Source organism: Echeneis naucrates, chromosome 15 (assembly GCF_900963305.1).
Source record: "Echeneis naucrates chromosome 15, fEcheNa1.1, whole genome shotgun sequence".
Taxonomy (NCBI): domain Eukaryota; kingdom Metazoa; phylum Chordata; class Actinopteri; order Carangiformes; family Echeneidae; genus Echeneis; species Echeneis naucrates.
This window is the reverse complement of record NC_042525.1, coordinates 4,336,055-4,350,869: the sequence shown is the minus strand read 5'-3', so window position 1 is coordinate 4,350,869 and position 14,815 is coordinate 4,336,055. Positions and strand designations below refer to the sequence as shown.

The 14,815-nt window shown below is 42.5% G+C and overlaps 1 protein-coding gene across 3 annotated transcripts; it reads left to right on the top strand.

The window, feature by feature from the left end:
• Window positions 1–100: 100 nt before the first annotated feature.
• gng4 (G protein subunit gamma 4) lies at window positions 101–9,835 on the top strand. Of its 3 annotated transcripts, XM_029520534.1 has the most exons (4): window positions 101–136; window positions 311–313; window positions 3,055–3,118; window positions 9,584–9,835. In XM_029520534.1, the coding sequence occupies exons 1-4, from the start codon at window positions 111–113 to the stop codon at window positions 9,710–9,712; spliced, it is 222 nt and encodes a 73-aa protein (XP_029376394.1). In that variant the 5' UTR covers window positions 101–110; the 3' UTR covers window positions 9,713–9,835. The 3 variants fall into 3 exon arrangements, with proteins under 3 accessions (XP_029376394.1, XP_029376393.1, XP_029376392.1); XM_029520533.1 differs by lacking the exon at window positions 311–313; XM_029520532.1 differs by lacking the exons at window positions 101–136; window positions 311–313 and adding an exon at window positions 1,866–1,974 and having other exon boundaries at window positions 3,013–3,118.
• Window positions 9,836–14,815: the final 4,980 nt, after the last annotated feature.

Here is a 14,815-nt window from a genome sequence, read left to right as displayed (position 1 = left end):
CAGCAGCACGAGCTGGAAGAGAAGCAGAGAGGGATCTCCTCTCAGGCACGGTCCGTACCTGTCCAGCATTTAAAGAAGGTTGTAGTAGGTGGGGGGGGGTGAAGAGCATCATGTCTAACAGGCTGAGGTCAGAGAAGTTTGTTTTCCTGCACTTTGGAGGTTTAACTCTGACTTCAGATTCTTACACTACGCTTACAAACGTTCAGCCCGGCCGTGGATCCATGCAGCTATTCTGTACATTCCCGCACTTTTTAATTCATAATTATGGTAGTCTAAGCACTTTTTTTTTTTTTTTTTTTTGAAGAACAAGTAAGTCAGCTACCATTTAAACCAAGAGAAGATAATAATCTGTGGTCTCAATGTGAACTGGTTTGGTTTAATCTCACTAATACATCAAAAACAGAAAGCAATACCAGACATGAACATGCAATAGGTGATAGATATATATATATATATATATATATATATATATAAATTTTTTTTTTTTGGGTCAGGTTTCCTATAAGGAGAATGGAGGAGTTTGTTCCAACAGCACAGCTGTGACCTGTTTTGCCTTTGAGCCTTTTGTCATGACGTCTTACATTTCACACATTTGTGTTTGACGAATTTGTTTACGGGAAAGGGAATATTTCCTCTTGTATCATGATGTCATTCCCTTTGTGTCTTTTTTTTTTTCTTTCTCCTCCTCAGACAACCGGGACTTGTGATGTGTTTGTTTACTGTGTTTCATGCTAAAATGTGTACTTACATTTCATCATATGTGTTTGTCTTATTTTTCTCTCCAAAATATCCAAATGTGAGATTATATCTCGTCCGCTTTTTATTTTGGAAATGGCGAATAACCAGGGAGGAAAATGTGGTAATGGACATTGTATTTTGAGCTGACAAATAAGGAAATATTTTGCAGTCTATAACTTAAGATATGCATAATTTAAGATCATTGTCTTAGGTTGCTTATTTTGTGTTGTTTAGTTGTGACCCTTGCAGTTTGGCATCATTGACTGAGAATCTGAAAGTTCATGTTTAGTTTCTGTTTCTTTGTATATATGTGCGTGTGTGTGTGTGTGTGTGTGTATGTGTGTATGTATGGCAAAACCAAGTGATGAGTATATTATAAATATATAAATATATATATATAAATATTTGAAGAAATATTACTACATCAGTGTTTTGTGTCCATTTCTGTGGAGATTGGTGCGTTCAAGGGCATCGAGAAGAAGAGGAATCTTTAGTGATGCTGCACACTTGAATAAATCAGGAGAGTAAAAATGAAGATATTTTGTTTCTAAACGATTGAAATGTTTTTATGAATTTGAATTTTTTTTTTTGTTTCCTGTTGGAAACAGTGGCAGTGATGTTTTGGATAAGGCCTATCGGTGGTATTTGGTGATGTCAAAGCTGATCAGAGAACGAAATGTTGAATCCTGCAGATCTGACTTTCCTTCTGCAGCAATGAAGCAAATTAGAGAGGGGAAAAAAAAAAAAAAAAAAACCCAGCAGACTCTTAATTTGACTAATAGGCAGCGCCGGTGCGTTCAGGGGCCGGTTGCGCACGTCAGAAAGCGCGTCCTGGCCGCTCACGCCGCAGCTCCCGGTCCGCTGATCGAGTGCTCCCCGCCCCAGCAGCCCGGATCTGGTCGTCACACGGAGGTTCCCCCCCTGCTGCATGCGTAACATCTCTCCAGGTCCAGCCGCTCGGAGCTCATCCTCCTCCCCGGGAATAACGCACGACTCCCCCAGAGCGCCTCCGGAGCTGCAGGACCTTCCTCCCGGCTTCAGTCCTCAGCGAGCCGAGGCTGGGATTTCCTCCATCATCTGATACCTGACAGATCCTCTGTTTTGGTCTTTTTTCCGGGGGAGGGGGGGGAGAGGGGGGTGTTTTTTGTTTTTTTTTTTCCCCCCCCTGTGTGTGTGTGTGTTGGGTGGAGTCAACCCGGAATTCTCCAAATTGGAAATCCATTGGCACATTCTGAGGTAGGTCGGCGGCTGCAGCCCCTCATTAATCACATCATAGCCGCGCAATGCAGCGAAGCATCGGGAGGTTTTATTTTAATACTTGTTTATTTTATCAGTTCCTTCATGCATAATCAAATTTCCTGATGTGCGGGTTTTGCGGTTTTCTGCTCTGCCCAGGGCCGCAGCTCGCACCGTGTGTGTCCACAGTTTATTCCCCTTAGAAATAACAGTCGCCCGTGTTGTGACAGATCTGAATCTACAATTAGCGTCGTTGCATTTTGAATTAAATCGGTATGGAGGCTGATCCAGATTCAGCTTCAGATGGACGAATCGAGGAGGAGGAGGAGGGTGATGGGGATGGTGGTGGTGGTGGGGGGGGGGGCGACCTAAAGGAGGAAAAGGCCTCAGAGCTTCTCCAGCAGGGTGTGATTTTAAAAAGCTATCAGTTGGCTGCAGAGGCGCGTTTTGCGGAATTAGAGAACGAATTCACCGACGGCATGAAAACATCTGCTTCACAACATCTGTTCAATCTGATTTGAGAAGCAAATCGATGCAAAAACATGCAGATTGTTCTGAAACACATCTGTGGTCAGGTGTTATCTCTCTCTGCCGAAGTGGGACACACTGGGGGGGCTAACTTGATATTAAGACTCAGCCTATAGATCTACAGAGAGGCTGTTTGCAGTTGAGCTGATGCACGTTGTGGAGAAAGTTCATGAGATGATCCTGAAGGTGGAGAAAGGAAGGAAGGGAAACGAGGTGTCGCTGCTGAAGTGCTTTTGAGCAAACGGGCAGCTCCAGAGAGGCTCGTTGCTGTCAAGAAAAACTTCCCCAAGAGAGAAAAGAAAAGTAATGATGCATGAACTCTGACTGGAAAAGGACAAACACGCTTCAAAGCGTCTTTCTTCACATAAAATGGAGCTTAGCCAGACAAAATGGGTCCTTTTAGATTAAAAGAAAACATCACCCAGGGGGAGAGCGATAGGAAGTGGGGGGGGGGGGGGGGTTGTCTGCTTTTTAATGTGATGTCCTCTGACTCTATGTGCCCTATCACAGGAGCACCATGAAGGACGGTATCGCCAACAACAGCACGGCCAGCATCTCCCAAGCCAGGAAAGCGGTGGAGCAGCTGAAGATGGAGGCCTGCATGGACAGGATAAAGGTACTTTCATGTGCACGTTATTCTAAAAATTCATCTGCGCAGCCACAAACCTTCACCGTGACCGCTAAACATCTCAAATGTCCCAAGATGTCCCATCTTTATGTCAGTATGTTGACGTAGTTCATCTAAAGGTGGAGAAAAACAGTCTGAACGCACGTAAATGAAATCTACATGAATTTGTCACAGCTTATTTTTTTATTTAAAGTTTTTTGAAAAACTTGTAAGTACATCAGTGAGCCACTCAGGATCATTACCATAAACCCATAAACATGATGTAATCAGCAGCGCGCCATGTTTGAATTAATCTGCAGATTAAATTAGTTCCCTTAATGGGAGATTGTATGATCATCTGTTAGGATGTTAATGATCTTTGGGAGCGGAGAAAGTTGGATTTGTTGATTTAGCCTGAGCTACCTGCACAGATGCTGCCATCTTGTAGTCTGTAAGTTAAAAACCCGTCGGTCTGTGAACTGCAGTTTGAAAATTGGCCGTCGTCGTGTTGGTTTTTTAAAACTGTGTTTGAAGTTGCTGTTTCTGTGCCTGGCTGTCAATCACAAAGGAGCCAATTTATACGCTAAGATCTAATTTTCTCTAAATGGGACTATCGTTTAAAAAAACTATCATGTTGCATTGAATAAGACCTGAAACTAAAAACTGACCAAAGACTCACCAGGAAAATGTTTACTGAGCTGATAAATCAAGTGAGATTTCGGGCCATTTTCCCATAGACTTCAAAACAGTCTGCCTGCCCTCTTTTCCCCCCTTGGCCGTAATCACACAGAATGCAGTTTTAAGGCGCTTCATCATTGACTTCACCTTTCAGCCCTACTACATCCAAACAGCCAGCGCTGGTTAGCGTAGCTTAGCATAAAGACTGAAATCACAGCAGACATATATCATGTCTGTCATGTATGTTATGTGGTTATTTTTCTTTTTCGACTCATTTTATTTACTGTTTTTAATTCCTTTCATTCTTATTTCTTCATCAAATTTCGTAGCCACGTGATTTATCTGATCTCACGCAAGGTTTTTTTTTTTTTTTTAAATCATGTGTCGACCAATATGAGTTATATCCCAACAAGATGGCGACAGAGTGCAGCCACCTCCGTGCACAGCTGATGAACCCAGAGGCATGATGGGTGATGGTGACCGCTGACCACTTCATATTTCTCCCCGTTTCAGTCCGGTGAGCGGTGTGTCCTCAGCTGGCGCTTTTCTCACGTAGCACTTCATCTACTCACACAGCGTTTGATTTCTCTCGTTGATGCTTCCAATTGCTAAACTCAGCAAGGACAGTCTAAGCGTTCATTTTCCGTGTTACGTCCTTCAAGCTCCTGTAGTGCACCGGGCTTTTCCTGTGAAGCAGCACGCAGCCCTCATAAAGACTGTGCGTCCTCATTAAACAACAGCTGGTTAAATATCGATCCTCGACTGCCAATCTGCTCTTAAAGGCTCAGATCGGTGCTCTTGCTCTAAAATGTAAGGTCAATTTCTGACATAGAGCCGTTCACAGAGTTTGTTGTCGTTTCTGCTCGATTCGTTCTCCCCCCAGCGGAGGCCCGTTTTCCATGAATATGTTTCAGCCGTGCGAAGGGTCGGCCCCTCTCGATAGTTTCCATCAACGCCTTCTTGTGCAGCTTAAAAGGCGGTGTCATCATCTCGTTGGATATGCTTCTCGTGCGCTCGGGGAACGATTGCCCCACAGCCTCGAGGCTGTTCGCTCAGCGTTATATCCGGCTTTGGACACCTGTCGTGCCCCATCATCCCGACTAAGCACAACAAAGGCTGCTTACCAGGAAACTTCCTCTTCATAAAAAACCTGATTATCCCCACAGCTGAAACTGAGGGGTTCGGAAGATCTCTGATTTAAGGCGCAGGTTGACTTTTTGCCACATCAGATTTTGACTTAGATTTTTTTTTTTTTTTCAACATCGCTGCTAACCTCCATATCCCAGCTACACTTTTAGATTTGATGTTGTAATGTACAGCATTACAGCAGCCCCAAAATCAATCAGGCAATTTGTTCTGAGTGCAGCCGTCTGTAACTCAGAGAGCATGTGCACCGACTGTTGCAGATAAATGCGAGCTGTGAGTCCATCAAGGTGAAAGGTCATCGCATTTCATCGCCAAAGGTGAACAGAGCAAACCGTTTTTGCTCTTAGTAGATACAGAAAATACAAAACATATTAATGCTGCAAAATCTGAATATGCAAGGGAAAATTTAGGCCATCACACCCAGCGTTTTCAGTCAGAGGCCGTCTGACTGCAGCAGCTCCACCCGGATGGGAAACACACAATCAATTTCTGTGCTGTTGAGACACACTTGAGACGGTGAAACACAACAGTTTGTATCAAGAGTGCGCTCTCAAAAAACAACCCGCAGAGTTTGATTAAAGACTAACACTAATGCCGTGTTCGTGTCATATCATATCATAGCAAAGCAGCTGAGAGGAGAAAACCACGCTCAGCCAAAGTGTCAACGAACTGGAGGCAGCAAAGACGGACGGTTATAAAGTCCAAAACGAATGTTAATACGCTGAGAGCTAATGGGAGGTTTTCTGGCTGATGTGCAGCCAATATAAAAAAAAAAAAAAAAAACTAAAAAAAACCATTAATGACTTTGGACGTTTGACACTTTCAGTTGTTCAACATTTACACAGACAGTTCAGGCCTCCAGCCAGTTTTCTGACTGGATTCACACGCCGGTGCAAAAAGGACGACGACAGTATTTCCCAATTTTCAGGCTGTTTGAGCGACTGGATCACTGAGCAGGAAGGGCAGCACCAGCGTGGAGCATAACAAGGCTGGAGGTTTAACTGCGCTCTCAGCTGTAAACTGCTAATAGCTAGAAAATAAAACAAGAGCACGCACGATAAGCTGCTGTCCTAACCCGACATAGCGTGCGAGGTCAGTGCGCTCATTTATAGTCCTGCTGCAGGTGAAGCTGGAATGATGTTGGTGTCCAACAGGAGTGTTTAGTTCAGTGTCTGAATAGATTTGACTTGTCAGTTTTACTGTCACCTTAGCATTTTATGGGGGGAAAAAAAAAAAAAAAAAAAAAAGACACATCGGACTGTGAATGTAAATGAATTTTAAATGTCAGAGTTGATTCTTATCTGAAAGTCTTTCTCTCGGCCCCCCAGCAGCTCTGACAAAAATCTCAGCCCTGTGAATAGTTGACTTCTGCAGTCTCCTCCTGACTGCAGAGTGGTGCGGTTTTGCTCTCAGGTGAAAACCTTTCAACACAAAAAGATGGGAAAGTCGACGTCCCCCCCCCCCCTCACCACCACCACCACCAAAAAATGAAGTTCTAGCAGCGGCGTGATTTCACATCTGTATTATTCTCTCAGCAGTTGTGGGATGATTGATCGGCTGGCAGCTGTTTGTGCTTTGTAACCACTTGACACGTCAGATGTGGAGATCCAAGTAATTCTTTATTAACAGCCCCCCGAAAAGAGCCAGTGAAGTAGAACGTGGCTCAGAATGAAAGCAGAGAAAGAGAATAAAACAGATACTTGGCCATGTCTGGCGATTCTTTAAATTTAATTAAAGGATCTGAGGAGGAGGAGAGTGTGTATCTGTGACAAGAGTGGTCTCTGTGCTGCTGATTGAAGTATCACCACACTCTCATTAATTGCTCAATCAGCCACAGGAATGTGATCTGTGCTAATTAGAAGGGCTCTCCTTCCATCATGGGGCCTCAGCGTAATTACAGAGAGCCTGGGCTAATGACACACACCGTGCAATACCACTTTTTGTCCTGTGGGGATCCCGTAGTTCTGCAGGAACTCTGCCTGCAGACGCGTGATCATGTAATTAATGCATTTACCTCCATTTAGAGAGCAAGTTCACGTGCACGGTTCCATTTTGTGCAGGGAGATGAAAAGTATATTTAAGATCATTCTGCAGATAAAATAATTCAATCAGTGTAACTTTTGATTACATTTAATAGATATGAATGAATGTAGATTGTAAATAAAGATGGACGATTCCTCCGTGATGTCGCCCGCCTGTCACTCAAAGTGCCCTCGGTTCTTTAAGCCTTAATAAAGATAAAGCTGGTGAGTTATATGAAATGTCGCAGTACAGTTTTCATAAACGGAGGAAATTAACCATCCAGACTGAAACCTTTTATGTATTTATTTTTTTCTGAAATATGTTTGAGGTTGTGAAGGGGCGCAGAAACACATTTTCTGGTTTTACACGGAGCTGTTTACAATGTTGGTGTTTTTCTTTTTTTAAAGCAGGTCCTTTTTTTTTTTTTTTTTTTAGAAAAGACAATGTCACCTCTTCCTCCCTAAACCTCGTTGCAGGGTGTATTAGGCAATCAGTGACTTATCAGCTTTTATTATTAGCCACAGAGGAATTGGGAGAAAAAAAAAAAAAACATTAGCACAGGTGGTGTGGAGCTGACAAAAATAATAAAGACGCATTAGCTGGAACAAGGTGGTTACAGTCATTAGAGTGGAGAGCCAACAGCATCATGCAGGGAGGTAACTGTGTGTGATTACACCGCTCTGTCATTTCTGTTTCTCAGGTTTGTGAATTTAACGTTTTCGATAACTAAACACCTTTCTCTGCTTTTCTCAATTCTGGCCGTCTCTAGTGGAGGATAGGAGGCGGAAAATGTGTGTTTAACAGTGAGGTTTCCTTCGTTGTGCTTTTCCAAACACGTTGCCCTGTGTGACCTCTTAAAAATGAAGCCAGCTTTCCTGCTCACAGGTGGTGGCCTCTGTCTGAACAGCTCCACCACTGAGTCATTTTTCCCCCCCAAGATTGATTCATTTAGACGACAGACTGTGAAGAAGTGAATGTGTCCAGTATCTCATGAGAAGAGATCAAAAAACGCAATTTACGGAACAGAAATAAATGCTGGTGTTTTTGTTCCTGTCATCATCACACATCTTTCTTTGGTTATATTTCTGAAAAATGGTGACGTTCTCAGTTTATCTTATCCTCAACCAAGCCAACTCTCAGCAACAAGTCTGTGAAGCTAAAGCGTCTTATACTCCGTGTTGGCGGTGTATTAATCCATGACTGAAAGTAGTCCCTCACTGAGACGCCATTTGCTCCTGTGTGAGAAACAACTAGCCGGTGCAGATGTTCTTTTAAAAGTGAAAAAATATATTTCTGAGCTGTTTTTAATGCATATATGTCCTCAGTAAGAATGGATGAGCTTACAGCTCAGAGCCAGGGGGACAGGGAGCGCAGAAAAACTGGGACTGAATAATTTTAGTTTAGTTTTTTTTTTTTTTTTTGTCTTTTAATGGGATTTATTGACATCAAACATAAAACCTGCTCTGTTGGTGCTTTAAAATCCAGATACCTCACGCACCTGATATCGATCCACAGTCCTGCAGATGGAATAATTTTATGCTGCGATGATAATACTGTAATAATCCCTCTTTAACACTTAAAGTGAAGGGCAGCAGGACGGATTTGGTGCGTTGTATTCTCCTGTGAGAGCAGCAGTGGGTGAGGTGAAGTGGCAGGCAGGAGATCAGATGGCTCGGTCCTCCACACAGATCCCCGAGCCCTCACCGTCCCTCTGATGCAGCTGCTCCTTTCCCTCCCATTTACCTCCCACTCAGCTCCCCAGTGGAAACCGTGATTCATATACAGTCCAAACCGGACTGTCTAATTCTTACTCGCTGTTTGACTTCCAAAAATCTTCAGCTTGAGGCAGGAAGTGTGTCGTGAACCCCATCCTCCTCTCCCCCTCCGCTGGTTAAGGTCCCGCCTTAACACTTGTCAGTCATCCTGACGAGCTGTCTTCTCCCGCTCTGCCTCAGGCTGAGGTTACAGACATCAATATAGTTGCCACAGGCACTGGCAAATCGGAAACTCAAGACAGTACGCAATTTTCACAGAAAAAAAAGAGAGAGCTGGGCAGCATTCATCCAGATTTTGGAACCATCTGGATCGACTTTATCTCCTAAAACGTTACAGGCTCCAGAGCAAGTCTACATGGAAATTAAAATGTCACGCAACCTCCTCTCCAGTACTCTGTAATTTATACACCGAGCCAAATGGTTTTTGGCTGTCCTACCCTCATCAGGGTCACGTCTGATGCATCCATTTTCTTTAAACAAGCAATAGTGCACCTCGTACATCAACCTAGTAATCATCATCAAGTGAACAAAACACTGCCGTCGACTATTTATAATAGTTTTTATGAGATGCGGTTTTTTACTCTCAAAGGAAAAATGAAACGTAGAAGAGAAATATTAAAACAGCTGTACGACTGCTTTGAACTGCAGTCGAACAGCTGAAGGACTTGAGAAAATCAGAAAATAACTCCACCTGAGGTTGCTCTAAAAGGAAATATGGCGTGTTTGGAAAAAGGGCAGACAGTTTTAATTGTGATGAAACGTCCCCATCATCATATTAATAACCCGTTTCATCTGAAGGCGTGTAGGAGGAGAAAATAATCACACGTTTGTTTCCTCTTTCTCTTCATTTCAGGTCTCCAAAGCGGCTGCAGACCTGATGGCGTACTGTGACGCCCACATACGCGAAGACCCCCTCATCGTGCCCGTCCCCGCCTCCGAGAACCCGTTCCGAGAGAAGAAGTTCTTCTGCACCATCCTCTGATGAGCCGCCGGTAGAGCCGCACAGGTGCAGGCATGGCGTCGCCTGCCTTCTCTGTCTTCACCACACCTGAAAGCTACCGGCTGTAGGCGTTGAGTTGAGTTTCCCCACGTGGACTCTGTGGTTGGTCAGCCCTGTCCCGGTGGCTGAAGGGTTTTTTCAGGGGGAGTCGGCCACCAAACTGGCAACCCAGTGAGCGTATCATGTCTTGTTCAATAGGTTTGTTATTGCTTTGTTATTAGAGAACAGCCTTGCTCAGTGCTTAATGAGATGAGAGATGTTTCTTTTTTCTTTTATTGTGCTAGATCTTAACGTGCCTCAGGAAACAGAAATCTGCCCAAGTGTACCGCTATAAAAAAAAAAGAAAAGACACATTCACCCCTCTCCCTTTATCTGGACTTTAAAAGAACACCCATCTGTATATTATCTTGAACATAAGTAGTCAGTTTTTTTTTTTTTTTTTTTGTTTTGTTTAGCTTTGACTATTTCCAGCAGCACTCACTGAAATTTGACTCGTCCTTCTCTGGTGGTTTCTGTTTGAATTGGCCTGCAGAGTCACCGACTCTTCACCTGCTCGCGTTGGAGCTGCAGCGCAGTCCGGTCCAGATCAGAGCCGACAAGCACAAGCCCTGTCTCACGTAGTAAATCCTCCCCGTCTGTAAGAAGAGGCGGGGGCGGGGCTTGCAAAATCAGTTCTGCTGCAAGTAAATAAATAGACATTAGGTGCAGAGCTAATGTTTCAGTGGTGGGATGAGTTCTTCAGGGTTATCACTGTGCAAGCAACCCTTAATTCAGAAGTTATTTATGGATCTGCCACCTCCTTCCTTTGCCCGCTCTGATGCATTCTTCCTTCACTGCTCTGTTTGATTTACTCTTCATATACTTCATCCACCTCAAATCAGAAACACTATCAGTTAAATCCTGCGACGCCCAACTGGAATATTTTTACAAGCTGCAGGATGTAGTTTCCTCTTATTGAACTTAACGGGTCTCATTTGTTTGCTGGGCATGTTTCCTGAGCCGGATTTTTCTTTGCCTGTCCTCGAGTGAATGGCACGGCCTTTGACTTTAATGCCAGACCGGAGGCCTGCATGTTTCTCTGCTCCTGTTTGACAGCCTCGTCAGTTTCTGAGGGGCTGCCAGTCTTTTAGAGTGTACAGTATGTTACAGTGCCAATTTCTGTGAGTGCAGTGTGATCCATGCACTGTGCCCCCCCCCCTCCCCGAAGTTCTGTTTGTTTTGGAAAAAGAAAAAGCACACTGTTGAGAAACTTTCCTTTACATGGTAGTTGAATAGCATTTGCTAATTTTTACGATGAATTGTTATGATCGTTATTAATATTGTTCTTATCAGTAGTATTATTGAATATTTGTTGCATAGCACTGACAGCTACATGACGTGTAGTGCTACTAAGCTTGTATGATACTTAGGAAAAAAAAAGACATTTATAAATCATGCAATTATTGATATTATCTGAGTATTTTTTAACAATAACAGTGAGGGTCAGTTTACATAACACGATCCCTTCAGTGGTTCAGGCTTTTTGCAGCATCGTTTCTGTAAAATTTGAGGATATTTTCCTCCCGCTGTTTGAATAGCCATTGAATTGGGACTCAAACTCACCAACAATTGGACTCAAATTGTTTTCAGGATCATTCTTGTTGTCATGTCTGATCTGGAAACCTGAGACTGACCTCAGGGCGTTCTCATTGACCTCATCTTAAGGACGGTGCCAAATCTGAAACAAGAAATATAACAGCTCGAGATGAATATTGCATGGATTTATTTCTATCTATAACAGAGAGAACTATTATGAGATGAAATATTGCCTCTACATTGAATTTCTGGGTGCTACTCTGCACATAGTAGGTTGACAATGTGCAGCTGTATGTGGATGGTATTATTGTTTTGGGAGGGGAAAAAATAGCATTTAGATAGCAGGCTTTGTAAATCCTCTGATGGATGAAATGAATTAAAGGAAAAGGGCAACCCAGATGTGCTGTGTCGTCAACCTCTCTGCTTCGTGTCTCTCACTGATGTTTTGAGATACGGCCCCGTCTCATCACACTGATGACATAGGAAGCCACCACAAACCGTTGCGGCTCTCGTGGAGGAACGTGATGTTTGTGTGTGTTGTGGAGACCTCCTGTGGCTGAGCTGAACCACAGGCCACGTGGATGCACTCATCACGCTTCGTGGTGGCTTTTTTCTTTTACCCCATTTTTTTTTAATTCAAGGATTATTATTTGATTCAGTCTTTGCTAGTTTGCGTTCTATGATGCAGCAAGAAAAAAAGAAATCATGTGACGTCTCTGCAGGACACACGAATGATCGTATAATAGGAATATCAACCGCTGACGTCAACATTCAAATGATCTGCTGTTGCATGAATTTATGGCCTCGTCTGGGATCAGGCTGAAATTTCATCTTTCTATCAAGTTTGGATGACGGTGTTTGTTTATTTTTCAGACACCATTTCACAAAACTTCCAGGTTTTGTGGTGACATCAGTGTAAAACTGCTTTCTTTGCTCAGTAGGTGTAATGAGGGGTTGAGTTGGGGGTCAGTCGCTAAGTTCGAAATATGAAAACACCTAGGAACTGAAAAGATTTGACAAAATACTATTGATAAATCTTTTTGATATGGCATCCTTTAGTAATAAGTCTGAATCGAAAGCAGCAGGGTGTGATTTAAAGAGAAACTAAAGTTAAATTTAGAGTTAGAGTCACACCTGCGGCGCATTTAGCTAGTAATTTCAAATTAAAGGCTCTAAGAAAAAAAAGTATTATTCATAATTTGTTTCAAAATGAGTAGTTTGAGTTTAAAGTTCTGCTACCTTTATTCATTCACAGGAAGGTTACTGTATTTCATTTATTATTTCTCTTCTTACTGGCTTAAAATGTAATAAAATCTGATCAATCTGCACCTTTTCAGTCCTGATAATGCAGATAAGATTAATTTTGTGTTTATTTTCTTCATGTTAAACTAATTCATGACTCAGTAAGTTATAGAAACTTACTCAGGAGGTGAAATTCATATTTTTCAGGGCAGTGTGTCAACTTTACTTGCGCTGGATAACCAAAAAACTAAAGCCGACACTGGAGGGCTTTATAATTATGACAACAGGCAGCACAACCTTCCCTTCGACCCTCAGTTTGGATAAAAAGAGTTGTCGTCTTTTTTTTTATAGGGGTTAGAGGAATTTATGGAGAGAAATTTGAGTTTTATGTACCAAAAACTAAAATTAGAAAAATTCAAGAAGAAGGTCTCAAAATTATTTGGTATGCACACGGTTCTCAGCTGGGACCTGAGTGGATAAAAAGAAATCTATATAGATCTGGAGAGAAGTGCGCTGAGTGTTTTCAACGCTCCATGAGGCAAAAAGAGAAACTCCAAATAATTGCATACATGTTATTGAAATAGCATAAATAATACACCATTGGTTTCAACTCATAAATAAAAAGTCAAATGAGAGTCAGGCAAGTAAACAACTAATCAGGATGGATGAGGGCTGACTTGTCCGCAGGAGAGCAGGATGTTACGCTGTGTTTCCAGAAACTGTGCACATGCTATGTATAGCCTTTTTCTTTCAAAGGAATAATAATGTGTCGCAGAGAAGAGAACTGAATCATTCTAACGACCATATCTATGAATATGACTCCAAAAGGAATAATAGTGCACAAGGAAATTAATTATCCCTCGGGCAGTGATACTAAAAATCTGGGCTGGAGCAATTTGCCAAATTGAGCTGTGAGCCCCCAAAAATCTCCACATGATAAAAAAAAAAAAAAATAATACCAATTTCTGATAAGATTATTTATCTACACTCTCAGCAGGCTGGTTTGAAGCGGTTTCTCTAAGATTTCTACACACATCATGTTGCATGTCAGTGTTTTCCTTTATCATTATCATTGTTCCCTAGAGGGGTTGGTAAGGTAAGGTCTCTACTCCATTAAAATAAATACAAATGAAATGTTTACTAGCATGGCAGCAGGCGCTCGGGGTGGTGTGTGTCTCTCCTCCTCTCTGGGAGAAACACCGGCGCTCTCAGAGTCAGGAGAAATCCTCGTCAAACATCTCTCTCCATCCACAAAAGATTCCACTTAAATGATTCATGTGCAGACCAGAGTAACAGGTTTAATACGTCCTTAAAGTCATAGCATGTCACCTCGGTGTCAGAAAGATCCATATGCTCATTTCCCACTTTGCATAAATGGTTTTGCTCACTTCGTTTGAAATTTCACGGTGCAGTTGGAGGAAAAACAAACCCAAAGATCCACCTCAGCCATACATTATGTAGCTCAGTTTTTTTTTGTGTGTGTTTCAATTTACTTCTAGAAAACATATAATGAAGCATCTTTCATGCCTACTGCACAGTTCATTTGACTAATGTGGTTCATGTGGAGACTGGAGCTGCATGGGGCCGCATTATTTTAAATGGACACGTGAACGTGTCTATGATCTACAACCACACATTTATCTTTTTTATGGGCTATACACAGCTAAAATACCAAGAGGTCAAATTGGAATAGACTATAATTAGAATATATCTACATAATAATGTGCACTGCTGCTTCACAGCAAGAGACTTCTGGGTTTGACCCCAGGCCTTGGTGACTCTGTGTGGAGTTTTTACATTAGACTGCGTCTCTGTTGATTTCCGGCTCTTGTGCCAGCAGAAAAAACAAAACAAAACATGATTTCCAGTGTTTTTCCTAAAAGAAAAATATGAATAGATCAGCAGCTGACTACACATGAGGGCTGGAGCCAGTCCCAGCACCGGATCACACCATCTACCTTCTTCCTGCGAGGCAAAGCTGCCAACCACTGCATTGTCAATAAGTAGCCATCAAATTATTCATAAAAAAATAAAAATTTTAAAACACCAACAAGAGGAGGAATAAAAATAAATCAAAAAAATAAAAATAAGCAAAAGAATGCTTTTTTTTTTTCTTTCCAGACTCAGAATATATTTTAATCAAGCTAGTGCGCCTCGAACTCCATCTCCCAGAGTGCACAGCGGCGGGGAAACTCGCCTCCCATTGGCCCGGCTGTCGGAGCGGCGGAGGCAGACATGAGGCGGTGCTGAGAGCCGGGCGGAGGAGCG